Raw genomic sequence first — 16,908 nt, 5'->3', positions numbered from 1 at the left:
TGTACAAAAGTATACGGAATGCTTGAGATGTTCATTACTATTGAACGAAATGCAAAAGATATGGTAGAACAAAAATACCATTGTGCTCAAAACGAAAATACACACTATCACACTATTTTCCTTTGGGCACAACTTGAGTAACGGTGGCAAGGGGGAACAGAAAGTAGTCAACATTTGCAGCAGCATAGAAAACATTCGCAGAAACGCCTATTCCTGAATCACAGACCAGCTAAAATAAGCCAACAACACGAATTTTCTTTCACCCCCAATGCAATGCTTAACAGTAAAAGTACGTCACTTAAGGCACTAAGTCGTACCTACTGGGCAATTCTTTGTATAATCAACAAGAACTGAAAAAAATCTGCATTTAGGACAGTTACAATGCTAATTTCCAGAAGAAAAAAAAGCCTATCATGCTTACACGTGAACGTTGTTCGCACGGTTTTCAGATTTCAGCTGACTGCTGTTTGGCTTACAGTGGACCACTTGGGTGTTTGTGACATTGGCATGTGGCCAATGGCTTGAGATGATCATAGAGCGCGGTCGCTTGGTAGAAGATGCTACGGAGTTAAACTGTCGTGGTTTCAGTTAACGTTGTTGTTTGCACGGATATTTGCGCTTCGTTTGTCTACTGAAGTACGCATAAGGTTTCGTGATTTACGGATGACATACTGATATAGCATAATACAGGATGTATAATAAGTATCCTTATAAAATATGAAACATATCTACCGCCAATTACACATCCATCATGAGAAAGATTGCTGCTCGCACAAAAGTTGCCAAGCATCCCTAAAGCAGAAATTCGCTTCCATATTTTTTCCCGATATATTGGCACACTGACCTAAAAACTTATTCAACTGTTCGAAAAGTACTGCGCAGGTGCAGTAGCCCACAGAAAACGAATTCAGTAGGAGATATTTATCTGCGAGTCACACCTAAGCTATGCTTTAAGTACGTGTTTGTGTTCACGGCCGTTTTGACGTGCTTTGCTGCGCAGGGTATCGAACAACAAGAAATACTCATGCGACCTACTTACACCATTCCCACATGGCAAGCCTCTGATGTCGAAGGGATACGTTTACTACGCTGCGGTAAGTACGGAACACCACGACGTATAATATTTTTGGTAAAATAGAGGTGGGAGTTTGTACTGATCTAGGTTAGTAGGGTATCTGTAATCTATGGCGGCGGGTTTTAGCACACAAACTGGATGACAACAACGATTGAACGGGAAGTCAGAAGCACGAACTTGTCCATTTTGCTTCCCGCTTGCAAAATTCCGCACCTTGCAGTGTGAAAGCAGTGCGTTTTTCGACACTGAATCGGGCTGGCTTGCGGAAACTGAATGTAACGCCTAGCTGCATGGCGAAAAACAATGCCTCGTTGGAAGACACGCTCATTTCACGTCGATGACGCTGAGACTGGCGCGTGCCCCGTAGCCTGCGTAGGCTTCGTTTGTGGCGCGCTGGTTTCCGTAAGGGCCGGCGCCATTGAATTTAATAAGGTGCCGGATTAAATTTCATCGCGAGATGCCAGTTTCGTGTACTGAATAACGCTATACTTCGGCGTCACAGACGCTCTTTCAGTTTCGCTGCTTGGAACAATAAAATATAACTGTGTCTCAGCCAACACGATTTATTAAATTGCCTGTGGCAGAGAACACAATTGTAGTGCATGAGCTGGTCTACTCAAAGAGGTGGATAATATTTGAAAAAGAAATGAAATGCGTATTTGACTGATTACCAAAAATTAACTAATTAGGTGTTTAGCTAATGATTTTATTGCTGATAGAGCAATTGACCCCTTGCAGAAGTACTACTGCGCTTTTGCAAAGATGGGCCGGGGCGGTGCGTTGTGAGCGCCCTTAGTTGGTGTTACAACAAACTATTGTGCTTAAACATTTCTGGTACAGTCAGTTCACCATTCTATATGTTCCTGCACGTGATTTAAGACCAAAATACCGTTACTGCATTCCTCGCTCCTCAACCCGATACGGAAAGCGCACACGTCAATACTACGTACCTGCCTGTTTCAATAGTATGCCACCTAGTGTATTCCGCATGAGAACAAAATACACCCTGAAAAAAATTTTCCGGTATGTCTCCGCATTACTTCCTGCCCCATAATGGTTTAATTGAGTGTTACTGTCTTAATTTCGCATTACTGTCATCCTTTTGCTGTTGTAATAGTTATGTTTCTATATCTGTCTCTCTGAATTGTTAAATTTTTCTTTTTTTTGTTTTGTTTGTTTGTCGAGTTCGTTGCAACATCTCTATTTTCCTTTGTTTTGCTGTCTGCCAGGCGCTGCCACTCAAGCCCTTGATGAGGCTTTGGTAGGCCTGATTTTGGTGTACGAGAATTGACATGAATAAAAGTACTATCTATCTATCTATCTATCTATCTATCTATCTATCTATCTATCTATCTATCTATCTATCTATCTATCTATCTATCTATCTATCTATCTATCTATCTATCTATCTATCTATCTATCTATCTATCTATCTATCTATCTATCTACGTTTTGCGCCAGGCGTGCCGAAAGGATCAGACAAGTTCCGGGTGAACGGCGTTTATTAACCCATGCTTGTGGTTTAAGGCTCGGGCGAGAAAAGAGGACCGCTAGGAAGCGGCACTATGCTTTTAACACTTAGTGGCGCGTGCGCACTTAGCAGAGTTCTCTTATCAACATGAGCGCCAGCCGACACAAGAGTTGGGAAGTGCACTGCGCAGCTCAGGCAGCCCTCGGTGGTGTCACGTGCCCCACGAACGGGACATGCCGGCCATCTCCGTCGCTTTCGGTTGCACGAACCATTATTATGGAAATCAAAATAGTAATTTCTTCAGATTTGTATCTGCGAAGGTTGATGCGGAGAGAAGTTTGTGGACGGCAACGGTGAAGCGTTTGAACCCGGATGGCATGCCGTGGCAGCCAACATTGCATTCTAGGATCTGTGGTCCCTGTACGCGACTTGCATTCGCTTGTCATCTCCTGCCAGTTCAGCAACGCTGAGAGAAGGCCGGCGACATGCTGGCAGGTCTCATTGAGGTGGCAAAATATGAGGAATGCAGTTTTCCTTCGCACTCGTCATTGATTCAATCTGACCAAATTATGGGGTTATACATGCCAAAACCAGTTTCTGATTATGATGCACGCCGCAGTGTAGGACCCCGCAAATTTCGACCACCTGGGGATCTTTACCGTGCACCTAAACCTAAGCATACGGATGTTTTCGCATTTAGCCCCCATCGAAATGCGGCCGCCATGGCCGGGATTCGTTCCCGTGACTTCGTGCAAAGCAGCCCAACACCACAGCCACTGAGCCACCATGACGGGCGTCTGAGCATGTGCGAGTACGAAATGTGAAAAACAGCGCAAACAGATACGGCCAGTCCATGTACTTAATGTCATTTGTGAGTCTGCGCTTGTCTTCTTCCGTACGTGCCAGTTAAGCTGCGCTCTCTTCCGCCATGACTTCGAACCAACTCGTCCAACTGTCTGCCTTGATATGAGTATTCGCGAGTGAGCGGCAGCGGACTGGCTTGTGGACGCATGCGCTGCCCATATTTAAGCTAATCTAACGTATAAAATAGGTTAGCGTACGCTTTGAGGCCTTAGTGCTCCCAACGACACCCTGAATAACCTGCTGCATACATATAGCGCATGCAATACATGGGATACGGTTTGGTACACTACAAGCATGCAACACAGCAGTTTGGCACAACAGCACCAGCAGAATACCAAATTTGCAAACTAGCAGGTGTATATCTACTTTTCCATGCAGCTACTAAGTGTTCGTGGAATACGACAGAAATAAAGTACTCACCCGGTAACATATTCACAGTGCGCTGCGGCAATGTCGCCCATGGCTTTCGTGAACCATGCTATAGAGACGTAGATGCGCGACTTCATGGATGGCGTGCACGCAGCTCGTGTGAGGCCAAGTGCAGGATCCGCGGAGTTTACGTTAAGTTTTATGTTCTTAACTTAGCCGTCTTCTTTTAAAGCCAATTCGCGGTGCGCCTGACAACCGGACGAAGTGTTAGCATGCAGATAACCCAACGCATCCTCCCTCGTTAACCGGCACTCTTAGAGGTCAGTTGTCTGTACGGTTTGCAAAAACTGCAAGGGAATGAATCCTTCTTCAATGATATGTAAGGCAGGTCATATGCAGCAGCCAAAAACGTCGAGGCTTTTACAAAACGGCAAAGAAGCTCTGCAAACATAATGTCGCCACTTAATGCCACCGTACCAAAGCAAGGCTGGAGCCCGGATGTTTTCCAACCAAGCGGCGGGACCGAAGCTTCCTGTTTCTCGCGCTAAAGGGCACTCTGACTTCAGGACACTGGGAGTGAACGTATCATTTTGAAAGTGGCACATGTAGGTGGGAAAGAGAGCAAGGAGTGCGAAATGTCAGTCCGAGTTTCAATGCTGAACAAATAACAAATATAGTCAGAAGAGCCGAGGAAGAACTTGGCAAATGGCCATAACGGGAATATAGGGAGGGAGCTACTAAGTGCAATAAGGACAAAACTACGGAAAGAGAAACAACAGATTTGTTGGAAAGGAAAAAGGAACCGAAAAGCTGGAAGAACAGAAAGATACGAGAAGGGATCGCCGAACGATAGAAAGCATCCCGAGAGCACAGGCAGGCAAAGAAGGTGGAGTTGCAGCAGGATCAAGTAGCCAGCAAATGGGAAATATACCGCGAAAAAAAGTCTATGGTTCATATACTGGTGCAAGCAAAGATAAAAGGTGAAATTGAACGTTGGTTGGCAGAAATAAGTAAGAAAAAGAAGGCCGCAACTAGAATATTTTGGAACCATATAAAATGAATATTTATTTTCAATACTGCCAGTCCCATCAGGGACCATAGCAGGTGGACATACACAAATGAAAGATATGGTAATGAACGTGCACATGCAAATTGCGTGTCGATAAGCGGAGCAAGGAACGTAAAGGAACTAAGTAAGAATACATAAAAACAAATATAGATATCACATTTCTAGGAGACCTGCGCAGCAATAAAGAGAATACATTATGAAAAGGATAACAAACGGGAACAAAAATGACAGTAAACACCTTCACGATAATCAGCATGGCTTACAAGAGTTGCAAAGCATATTATGTGAATGAGACTGCGTTACTGATTCCTAGATGTGAATTCTAACCGTGATGTGAACTGAGATAATGAATCTGCAGAAATGACTGACGGATCGAGGCGATTCCATTCCCTTATCACGAGGGGGAAATAAGAGTACATGAATGTGTCATTATGACATGAATATTCCGTTAAAGCGTGTGCATGTTTATGTCTCGATGATCGTGACTGCGAAAAACATATGTATTTTGTCAGGTCAATTTTATAATAGTTGTGAATCAAGTTAAATAAAAATTTCAGCCGTGCTTGCTTTGCCCTCGATGAGAGCATCGTTAAACCCGATATAGCCGCAAGGTTAGAGGGTGAATCTGTGGGCTTGTACTTATTGTGAATAAACCGCAGCGCTTTTCGCTGTACTTTTTCCAGTTTCGTTATGTTAGTTACTGAGTGGGGAAACCAAACTGTGTTAGCGTACTCAAAAACCGGTCTAACGAAAGTAGTATACGCGAAAAGCTTAGTCGACGTTGGTGCGAGACGGAGACGTCTTCGGAGATAAAATAGCTTGCGTAATGCCTTCGAGGTCACGTTGGCAACGTGCGCGTCCCATCTCCGGTCAGAAGTTGGAGTGATGCCTAAGTATTTATGCTGGTGAACTTTCGTTAGCATTGTGCCGTTAATAAAGTACGAAAAGTCGTAAGGTTATTTTTTTCTTGTTACCGTCATGCAAACTGATTTAGTTGTGTTTATCGTCATTTGCCATTTTTTGCACCATTCATTTAGTTGGGCTAGTGAGTTGCTAAGCGAAACATGATCTTCGTAGGTGTTAATTGTGTGGTAGAGGATGCAGTCATGAGCAAACAGCTTGATGTTACGGTCAACATTTTTGGTTATGTCGTTAATGAAAATTAAAAATAACAGTGGCCCCAACACGGATCCTTGGGGCATGCCTGATGCGACAGGCACTGTCTCAGATTCCACATGCTGAAATAGTTCGAATTGTGTCCGGTTTGTTAAGAAATCTGTACCCAGTCCAAAATTTCCCCGTCCCCAATAAAACCTCGCAATTTTGTTAATAATTTACTGTGGCATACGCGATCAAATGCTTTAGAAAGGTCTAATAATATTATGTCAGTCTGGCTACAGTTATTGATGTTAAATGCGAGGTCATGCACAACTTCTGTAAGCTGCGTTACGGTTGACAATCCATGGCGGAATTCGTGCTGGTGTGGCGTTAATAAGTTGTGAGTGTTAACAAAGTTTGGTAGGTGTTTAAAGGTGATATGCACGAGCATCTTGGCAGCGGTGCTAGCAAGAGATATTGGTCGATAATTAGAGGGCAATGAGGTGTCTCCTGTTTTGCGTATTGGGATGATTTTCGCATTTTTGCAGTCGTCGGCTAAGGATGATTGTGGTAGGGATTTTCGAAATGTGAGGCCCAAGTATCGGCTGCACCACTCTGCATATCTCTTTAGAAAATGGTTTGGAATGTCATCTGGTCTGCATGATTTTTTAGGGTCAAGGGTGAGCAACATGTTAAGGACACCCGCGTCAGATTTGATTAAAGGATCGATGCGCAATGTTGAACTGCTACTCAAGTCTGACAGGTTACCGCCATCTTTTGTGAAGTTCGAGTGGAAATAGTTATTGTACACATTAGCTTTGTTAGTTTTTTTCCTCAGGAGACAAGTCCGATAACGTGTCTTTAATAGGGCGGAAGTGGTTCCAGAATCGCTGAGGGCTGTTTGTAAGAAAGTTAGGCAGCGTTACATCAAAATGTCCTTTAGCTTCTTTGGCTGTCTGTCGAAAATGTGCTACTGCGCATGCTAGTTTGTTAGTTTTTAGGCAGGAAGTCAACAACAACGCAACAACATATCCTAAGCGAAGATGGAAACAAACTGGAAGGGGAAGCGGCAATAAATTACATCTGCAAAATAACAGCCCAATCTATCCAAGGCAATGACCAGGTTGATTTGAAGAGAAAAAGAGCATGAAAGGGAACCAGGTTGAAAAGGCGCTGATGATGACAAGTTTCAACTGGAAGAAAGCCGAAGAGAATATTCTTAAGCGCACAGCCACAGGGCTAGACGAGGTTCCCTTTAGGCTGATAATTGAACTAGGACCAAAAAGTAAGGTGGCTCTGGTGAAAGCAGTGGAAACAATTTGGAAAGATAGACGCATACCAGACTGTTGTCGACAAAGTACAACAATTTAGTTTGTAAAGGTAGGGGGGAGAAAGATAGAATTCACTCGTATAGACCATTGACCATTACAACGGCAATATACAGGCTAGCAATGCAGGTAATCAAGCTAAAGCTGCAAGCATGGGCAGAGAATAATGACATGTTGGGAGAACTTCAGAATGGCTTTAGAATAGGTAGGCTTTTGGATAACTTATTTGTTCTTACTCAGTGTAGTAAAATATCAAGGGTAGAAAGCAGACTGTTATATGTGGCCTTTTTAGACAGTATAGGAGCCAATGACAACGCAGACAGGAACATTTTGTGGGATATTCTGGAAAGGGAAGGCTTAGGTGACGATTGTCTACAGCTTTTGACAGAGATTTGCGTAGAATACCGTTTGCATAGAATGGGAAGGAATGAGGTGCGGGGAGAAAGTTGATATCGTTACGGGGATGTTGTGTGTATATAAAAACTATATTTACAATACATATACAGGATCAGTCTGAATAGCTAAGATGGCCGACCACGAACAACACGCAGAAGCCAGTGCCTCCGTTCTTCTTCTTGCCCTCTCTTGTCTCATCATTCCGTAACAGAACACCCGGGTGGCGAAGCGCCGCCTCGGCGCATTGCAGGCGCAGAATAGCGAGCGAAGTATGGCTTCAGCCAAGAACCGTGCACGATGTCGACAGCCGTCTGACTTGAGGATGCGTAAAATTATAGCGGCGAAATCTCGTAATTGACGTCGTTAATTTGGCGTAGGACTTTATAAGGCCCTGTGTAGTGAGAGAGAAGCTTCTCGGAGAGGCAAACCCGACGATATGGTGACCAGAGGAGCACCGAAGCACCTAGTGCCAACTTACCAGTGCGATGGCAGTGGTCTTAACGTTCTTTCTGTATATGCTGTGAGGCTAATAAACGACATTGGGTGACTTGACGTGTCATACGAGCGTGATCGGTGACTTAACGACTGTACTCAGTTGCAACACGTGGCATAGAAGGGAGGATAGTGTCAAACGGCAGTGTGTGGTCGTGACCATACAAAAGTTGAAAGGGTGAATATCCTGCGGTGTCATGTCGGGACGAGTTATACGCGAATGTCACGTAGGCCAGCGTGGCTTCCCAGTCGCGGTGATCCTTGGAAACTTACATCGACACCATCTCTGTGAGTGTTCGGTTAAGACGTTCCGTTAGACGGTTCGTTTGTGGGTGGTAGGCGGTGGACAGCTTGTGCCAGTGACACAAGAGCGGAGGAGGTCGTCAACAACTCGACACAAGTACGAACGGCCGCGGTCTGCAAGTAATTGTCGAGGTGCACCGCGCTGGAGAATGATGTCTTGAAGGAGAAAATCGGCGGTGTCAGTTGCGCAACTAGTCGGCAACGCCTGTGTTATCGCGTAGCGTGTCGCGTAATCAGTAGCGACAGCGATCCACTTATTCCCTCTAGTCGTTGTCGAAAAAGGGCCAAGCAGGTCATGGCCTCCGCGAAAGAACGTTTCAGAGGGAACTTCAGTTGGATGGAGTCGGCCGACAGGTCGCAGGGGAGGTTTCTTCCGGTGCTGACCCAATTTGCAAGTTGCGACATGACGACGCACAGAGCGGTAGAGACCCGGCCAGGAGAACTGGCGTCATACGCGGTCTTATGTACGTAAAACTCCAAGGTCTCCAGCCGTCGGTACATCCTGAAGTTGTTCGAGAACGACGGATCGCAGATGACGGGGAAGGACAAGGAGGAACTCAGGGCAGTCAGGGTTGGTGTTGAGGTGGCAGAGGATGCTGTAATGCGGCACGAACATGCGGCACGTGCCGTCGGTGCTGCCAGATTGCACTCCGGCGACGATAGCCTGTAAGGATGCGTAGCGTGGTTGTTCAGCGTGCATGTCGGTCATGTCGGTCAAAGCCAACACGCAATTCACCGGATCATGCGCAAGCGATCGGGAGGATCCACGGGGGGGCGCGAGAGGAAGTCAGCGTGTTTGTGGAGGCGTCCTGACTTATAGTTGACAACAAATGGAAATTCCCGTAGCCGCAACGCGTAGCGACCAAGCCGTCCTCTGGAGTCCCGGAGAGAAGACAGCTAGCTGCGGGCATGGTGGTCTGTAACGACCAAAAACATGAGTCCGTACAAATATGGCCGGAACATGGCGACAGCCCAAACTAAACCAAGCACTCCCCCTCCGTGATGGAGTAATTTCTCTCGGCAGGCGACAGCAGGCGGCTGGCGTAAGCTATCACGCACTAGGTACCATTCAGCTGTTGGGCGAGAACAGCGCCATGCCGTGGCCGTTTGCATCAGTGTGGACTTCGGTCGGTGCAGATGGATCAAAGTGGGCAACTATGGGAGGGGTGGTCAGAAACCCGATGAGAGCGGAGACCGCGTGGGCTTGCTCTGGGCCCCATGAGAACGGCGTGTTCTTCTTTAAAAGGTCTGTCAAAAGCCGAGCAACGTCGGCGAAGTTTTTGACGAAACAACGAAAGTAAGAAGACAGGCCTGCGAAGCAGCGCACGTCACAAGCAGAACGTGGCACAGGGAAACTGCGTACGGCAAGAAATTTATTCCACCCTGGTTGGACACCGGATGCGTCAGCGAGGTGTCCCAGCACGCTGATCTGATGGCGCCCGAATTGACACTTCGTGGAGTTCAGCTGAAAGCCGGCTCTTCGGAAGACCGCAAGAATTTCAGCGATTCGGGTAAGGTAGCTGCCGAACGTGGGAGAAAAAAAAACAATTACATCGTCAAGGTAACAAAAACAGGTGATCCATGTTTAAATGTTGCAGGGGCATTGCATGGGCCAAAGGCCATGACTTTGTACTGATATAAGCCATCCGGTGTGATGCATGCCGCCTTTGCACAGTCCATTTCATCAACGGAAATCTGCTAGTAGCCGGATCGAAGATCGACGGACAAGAAGTATTTAGCTCCGTGCAAGCAGTCTAAGGTGTCGTCGATGCGTGATAGTGGGTAGACGTCTTTTCGCGTGATTTTATTTATTTATTGTTTATTTATTAAGAACCGCTAGCCTGAATTCCAGGCCTTAAGCAGGATGTTGTTTAAGTGGTGATAGTCGACGCGAAAACGCCAGGTACCATCTTTCTTTTTTACGAGGACAACAGGCGAAGCCCAAGGGTTGGATGACGGCTCAATGACTCCGTTGCGGAGCATTTCGTCCATTTGCGATTGGATGACTCGACGTTCAACATGCGGTACACGATAGAGACGCCGCCGTCTAAGATTCATGTCTCCAGTGTTTATACGGTGGTAAACAATAGATGTTTGGCCTAAAGTTCTTTTGCCGAAATCAAAGATGTCATTGTACGATTTAAGCAGGATATGTATGTCCGTGGCTTGTTCCGACATGAGGTCAGGTGCAATCATTTTCGCGAGGTCATCCGTTAAGGAATCAGAGCTGTGAGCTGCGATTAACGCTAATAAACCACTCTCGGCATTCAGACTCTCAATGTCAAATTCGGAACCACTAGAATCACTGGCCAAGAACACGCCAGCCTTAATCACTTGAGGGCGCAGGCTGAAATTCAGGAGCGGTAGAACGACATCGTTATTAGTAACCGTGACCAGCGTATGCGGAACAGCAACGTTTCGGTTGAAAAGCACGTCGATGATGGGGCTAAGCCCATTTTCACCATCAGGAACCTGTGGCAGGGCGGTCAAAGCAACGTAAGTGACTGCCTCAGGTCACAGACACACATCTTGAACCGAACACAAGTGCTGTGGAGCGTTGCTCGCAGCATCGGCGACTTCAGGCCGTTTGACCTGAAGAACTGCGGTTGCGCAGTCGATGAGAGCGGAATGATGGGATAAAAAGGCCAATCTAAGGATAATGTCGTAAGGGCAGTTGTCGATCACAGCAAAGAGAACAGAAGTAAGGCGGCTAGCTATAATTAAACGCGAAGTGCACATTCCAAGAACAACCAGCACGCCGCCGTCGGCCACACGAAGCGCTCGGGCAGCTGCTGGTGTGAGGACCTACTTTAGGCGTCTAGGTAGGCAAGCACTCATCACTGACATGTGGGTTCAGTGTCCACGAGTGCTTGGACAGGTACGCCGTCTAGTTTAGCGTCAATTACACTTCTCCTTGTGGGCACAGACAGAGAATTCGCTGCAGTAGTCGGCAATGCAGCACCACCTCCGAGCACGGCATTGCCTAGTTTTCCGAAAGGGTGGGGCCAAATCCACAGGGGACGAAAGGCGACGTGGCTGCGGCGAACGGGAAGAAAGGCGACGTGTTTGCCCTGAACAAGATTGGTGTGCACGCGGCGATGGTGAGTGGCTGTACCACGAAACTCCGAGCAGACTTGGTGGAGCTGTGTGACTCGGCGGTGGGCGAAACATTAGGGGCATTTCCATCCAAAACGGCTCAGGTTGGTCGGCGTGCGAGGTGTTGAGGGCCCGAAGTTCCGACACTATCGGGCGACAAAACCAATGCGGCGCCAGGTGAAACATACGGGCTTGTCGTCAGCAGTTCTCCATTCAGTCGGGTTGCGATAACGTGGAGAGAATCGTCGGGGTGGAGTGAAAATAGTAGCAGGGCGTTCGTTAGCTCTGGAATTGGCGACAGCACACACAGACTGTAAACCAATGTTTTCAAGTTCCTGGCGAACGATGGCTTGTACAAGAAAACTGAAAATGCTGTAGGATCCCGACTAGGTGAGCAGAAAGCTGCGAGCGCCATGACATACATTTCACGTCTAACCAATCGCACGCCGTCCTCTGATGGCGACGCAAGCTGTTGTGCGGGTTGATCTTTGCGCGTCGACGTTGCGGCAGTATTTGGAAGTCTTGCGAATGCTTGCAAGACGCGTGGGCTTTTGGCCTGGTCGAATTGTCGGCACTCTTTAATGACTGCGTCAGCTGTAGAGCAGCTCTTGCACATGAGCAGAAGAGACGCGTCGTCAACAATGCCCTTGAGCACATGCCTGACCTTCTCAGGTTCTTTCATGTCAAGATCGGCTTTAAGACAAAGTGCCAGCGCGTTCTTTATGTACGAGACATAGGACTCCGTTGGATTGGGCGTGAAAGGCCAGTTCCTGCTTTGCGACAATTTTACGGCCGGCTGGTCAGCCAAACAACTCTAAATTTCTGTTTGCATTGGTGTCAACTGGTTAGCTGCTCTTCGTGGTTTTCGTACCACTCATTTGCCGTGTCTCTTAGGTAGAACAACAAGTTACCTTGCATAAGTGTAGGGTCCCATCTGTTGATTCCACTCACGCGTTTGTACATGCCCACCCACTCTTCAACGTGGGCGCCATCGGTCCCACATAATGTTCCAGGATACTTGGGCTGCACATCGACAACCAAAGGTGACAGCCTACGTTGACGTTGGAGGCGGCAACGAAGTTTATCCCGCGTGCTCAACGTCATTCATGGTGCAGACGGTGATGCGACGTCCACTGCAGAGCTCCACTTCCAGCCGTGGTAACCCGCACCTCTCACCAATATGTTACGGGGATGTTGCGAGTATATAAAAATTATATTTACAATATATATACAGCATGAGTCAGAATAGCTAAGTTGGCTGACCACCAACAACACGCAGCAGCCAGCGCCTCCGATTTTCTTCCTCTCTCTTTTCTCATCCTTCCGTAGCAATATCAACAAGGGACTGAGACAGGGGTGCCCTTTATCCCCACTGCTGTTCATGATGTACATGGTGAGGATGGAGAACGCGCTAGAAGGAAGTAATATCGGGTTTAATCTCTCATGCAAGCAGGCGGGTACGGTAGTAGAGCAGCAGCTTCCCGATTTATTTTATGCAGACGACATTGTGTTCCTAGCTAACCAGCAATGTGATTTGCAACGTCTGGCTAACATCTGTGGACAGGAAGGCAAGAATTTAGGTTTGAAATTCAGTGTTAGAAAATCAGGCGTTATGGTATGCAATAAAAACAGTGAACAGGCAGTGGCAATACAGGGCGGGCAAATATCTCACGTATAAGAATATAAATACCTTGGTATATGGATAAACGAAGGCAAGAGATATATGCAAAAACAGAAAAAAAACAATAGCAGTGAAGGGGAAGAAAAATGCAGCCATAATGAAGAACAGAACGCTATAGGGATACAATGGATATGAGGAGATCCGGGATATGTGGAAAGTTGTAATGGTTCCACCACTTACTTTTGGAAATGCGGATGTTTGCTCTAAGACAGCGGTACCATCCGGACTCGATGGTAACAAAAGGTCAGTGGGACGCCCCGCATTGGGCGCTCACGGGAAGACTACAAATGAAGCTGCACAGTGTGATATCGGCTTGACAGGTTTCGAAGTGAGGAATGCTCAACGTAAAATAGATTATGAAGAACGACTGAGGAATATGGAGGAAAGTAAATGGGCTGGGAAAGTGTTGAGGTATCTGTGCAGGAAAAACATTGATTCTCAGTGGAGGGAAAGAACTAGTAAACTTGCAAGCAAGTATGCGGCCTGTAGAGTGGGTAACGCAGCAACAAAGAATGTCAAGTGGAAAGTCAGAGAGGCTGAAATAATTTCATGGGTGGCGGCAATGGAAAAGAAACTTGACATCAATAACTACTTAAGAGGAAAAAACGAGATCAGGAAAGAAACCACTTATGATAACTCAAAGGGAAGCTCATTACTTTTTGAAGCGAGATCGGGATGCGTTAGAACACGCACCTATAAAGCGAGATATAAGAAGGAAGAAGAAGCATGTGCTTGCTGGGGTAAAGCTAGGGAAACGACGGAGCATGTTTTATCAGAATGTGAAGACGTCTACCCAGCGGTCGATTTAGGCACCACTGGCCTCCTTGAAGCCCTTGGGTTCAGCGGGAGCAGCGGGAGCAAACATGTCCACAATAGGCATTAATAAGAGGCGATTGGAGGATTGGTGGAAGAAAAGTAGGGAAACGACAAAAGACGGAGACGTACAAAAGCACAGTTCGCAATAGGGGATCAGAAGATTTCGTTGTGGGAGTTCATAGGGTTTTTTTTAAACCTACGTAGGACATTAGGCAGTATAATAGCAAGAGCTTAGTGACGCAACCCACGGCCCCGTTCCAAAGGGGATGCTCGTAACATCCATCCATCCATCCATCCATCCATCCATCCATCCATCCATCCATCCATCCATCCATCCATCCGTCATTCCATCCATCCATCCATCCGTCATTCCATCCATCCATCCATGGTGGCGTTACAAATTCTAGCGGGTGAGACGGCAAGTCATATCCACATAAAAAGAATTGTGTGAATGACAGCATTTACGGGGCATGCACCGTCAAACTTGTTGTAAATATGCCCTGCGATTCCACTTGTTTTTTGCGTTCAAGCTCAGATTGAGTAACTGGAACATCTATGCTTTCCATTCCTCTGCAATGGTCGGTAATCCTTATGTCTAATTTAGTTTAGAAGAACTTGTTGTTGGACGAGTTGGTACATATTAGCGAACATTGTTTAACTGCGTGAACAAGCGGACCACAGAGACAGCATGGGACAAGAACTGCGCCTGTCCTTGTCCCATGCTGTCTCTGTGGTCCCTTTGTTCGCGCAGTTAAACAATGTTCGCCTTATGTCAAAACTCGTGTCATCCTGCGAACTCGTTTGCTTGAATTTGCAAGTTGCAATATGCGCCATAAGATATTTAGTTAAAAACCTAATTAGTGTATTTTTTTAATTAGCCGAGCCGATTATGCATTTCAATTCATCATGCGAGTAATGCCTGCATGTTCAGTGGTCCAGTTAGTGGACTAGTATTGTGCAATCTGCCGCAGGCAATTTTTTTCTATTATTCACTGAAACACCCGATATACAGACTCGTTAAGCGTAGTAAAGTAGTAAAGGGTTTTAATTATAAAACTGGTACAGTGCTACGGGAAAAGAAATAAAAAAGCCGAGCAGGCTAGAAAAAGGAACAGAGCACTGACTTCCAACTGGTTTTATTGACAGATTGCACGAAATATATAGCCTCAAGAAAGCATCAAGCAATGTCATCAAAACACTTGACAAATAGTCAGGCCGTGAGAAGACTACATCAACACGGGTCAGAGAACTCGTAATTCTGTCAGGCATGGTTAAACTGATAAAAAAATCTTAGTTCCTGTGAAGATAGGAACAAAGATGGCGAGCTTACGCACGTGCTGCCAGCGCTTGCGATGCGATCGGCTTCAATGATCTCCCGCATAAATCGTTATCGGTGCTTTTTCAGTACTTCACAACAATAAAAATTGGACTTACATCAAAAATCGCGACAGCGAATTTCTAAGTGTGCGTGTATAGCTCGATGCACGTTGCAATCATGTTGTTTTAGCCTTTCTTTAAGGCGTTCACCAGTTTGGTTGATATATATGTTCTCGCAAGATAGGGGAACTGAATAAAGCCCCAACAACGCAACACTCAGAAGACTTTTGCGCATGGTTGAAGAAACAGAAGTACGCGGATGGAGCGGATTGACGGCCGTGTAGATAGCTTTTCCGGCGCGGAAAATACCGCTTCCACGCTGCCCTTGCCGCCAATCTTTCTTTACCTCTGGGAGACGTTATGCACATACGGTATGACTACCGGCCTCTGTGGTATTGTCCGCATTTATCTCCTTTATTAGCTTTTCAGGTATAGATGAAAGTAGCGTAGCCGAGTATTCCACGCACAAAAGCCGATCAACTTGACCTCCAAATCTGCGCTGCAGGGACTGATGCAGCGCACTGTGATCTTTTTTTTCACTCTCCTCTGGAGTATTTTAGTCCCATTCCCCATACCTATACAGACTGTCATGCCAACGGTTGTATACGCGCCGGCAAAAATCTTTTTCTAATAAAGAGCCTCTCTCTCTCTTCCCTGAAAGCCGGCACACACCCAGCGTATTCGTGGCGCAGCACGCCAAAGTGTCATGTCCTTGAGGAACCATTGTGACGTGGGTTTGGTTCCACCCAGCGTTTGAGAAATTTCAAGGATCTTTTTGTCAATGTTGACTGTTCCATTTCCATTGGCTTCCACTAGCTACCCACGTTGGCTCCAAAGGCGTTTATTGATGCGCGACACTCACCTACTGGAAATATGCGTCAAAAAGGTTTGTTAAAGACGAACACAGACCACATGGCACATGCCTCGTGCTGCAAGCCGGTGTCAAAAAGATTTGTGACACATCGCTCTTGTTTTTCTTGCACGGACCTGGTAAACCGCTTGAAGGAAGCGCAATCGACGGAGAGTGAGGGCGCAGTTGAATCTCTCGCAGTGGATAAAATAAAGTCGCATAGATTATATCTGTGCTTAAAAGCCCACAGTGCCTGGCGACTTGGACTCCATCAAGCCCTGCAATGAGCCGATGGGAAGCCACAGACGCCATCAACTATAAATGTACCATCTCTCAAACCGATTCCCGACCTTCCGCGAGCGTGACAGGAGCTACAAGTAACATCACCCTACCGCAGTTGTGGATCGGCAGTCGACCATCAAGGTCCATTCACACTGAAAAGAAGTTTCGCATGAGTCACATTACCTCAGAAGTTCACAAGTACGAGCTGATCCTTGAAATTCTGACACCTCCGGCAATGGCGGAGTTAGGTGACGTCCCCATGCTGGGCGAAACTCCGTATGCGACAGTAAAAGGGGCCCTTCTTTACTGCCTCGCGCGCCTGCACATCGCCGTATCCATCT

General features: G+C 46.6%; 1 protein-coding gene across 2 annotated transcripts in view; it reads left to right on the top strand.

Moving 5' to 3' along the window:
- Positions 1 to 16,908, top strand: part of LOC142573285 (uncharacterized) — a 533,382-nt gene that overhangs the window by 390,767 nt on the left and 125,707 nt on the right. For both annotated transcript variants that reach the window (XM_075682922.1, XM_075682921.1), the window contains one exon: positions 1,001 to 1,094. In XM_075682922.1, coding sequence (XP_075539037.1) covers positions 1,001 to 1,094 — 94 coding nt within the window. The remainder of the gene's footprint in view (positions 1 to 1,000; positions 1,095 to 16,908) is intronic.

Source organism: Dermacentor variabilis, chromosome 2 (assembly GCF_050947875.1).
Source record: "Dermacentor variabilis isolate Ectoservices chromosome 2, ASM5094787v1, whole genome shotgun sequence".
NCBI lineage: Eukaryota > Metazoa > Arthropoda > Arachnida > Ixodida > Ixodidae > Dermacentor > Dermacentor variabilis.
This window is presented reverse-complemented; position numbering and strand designations above follow the sequence as displayed.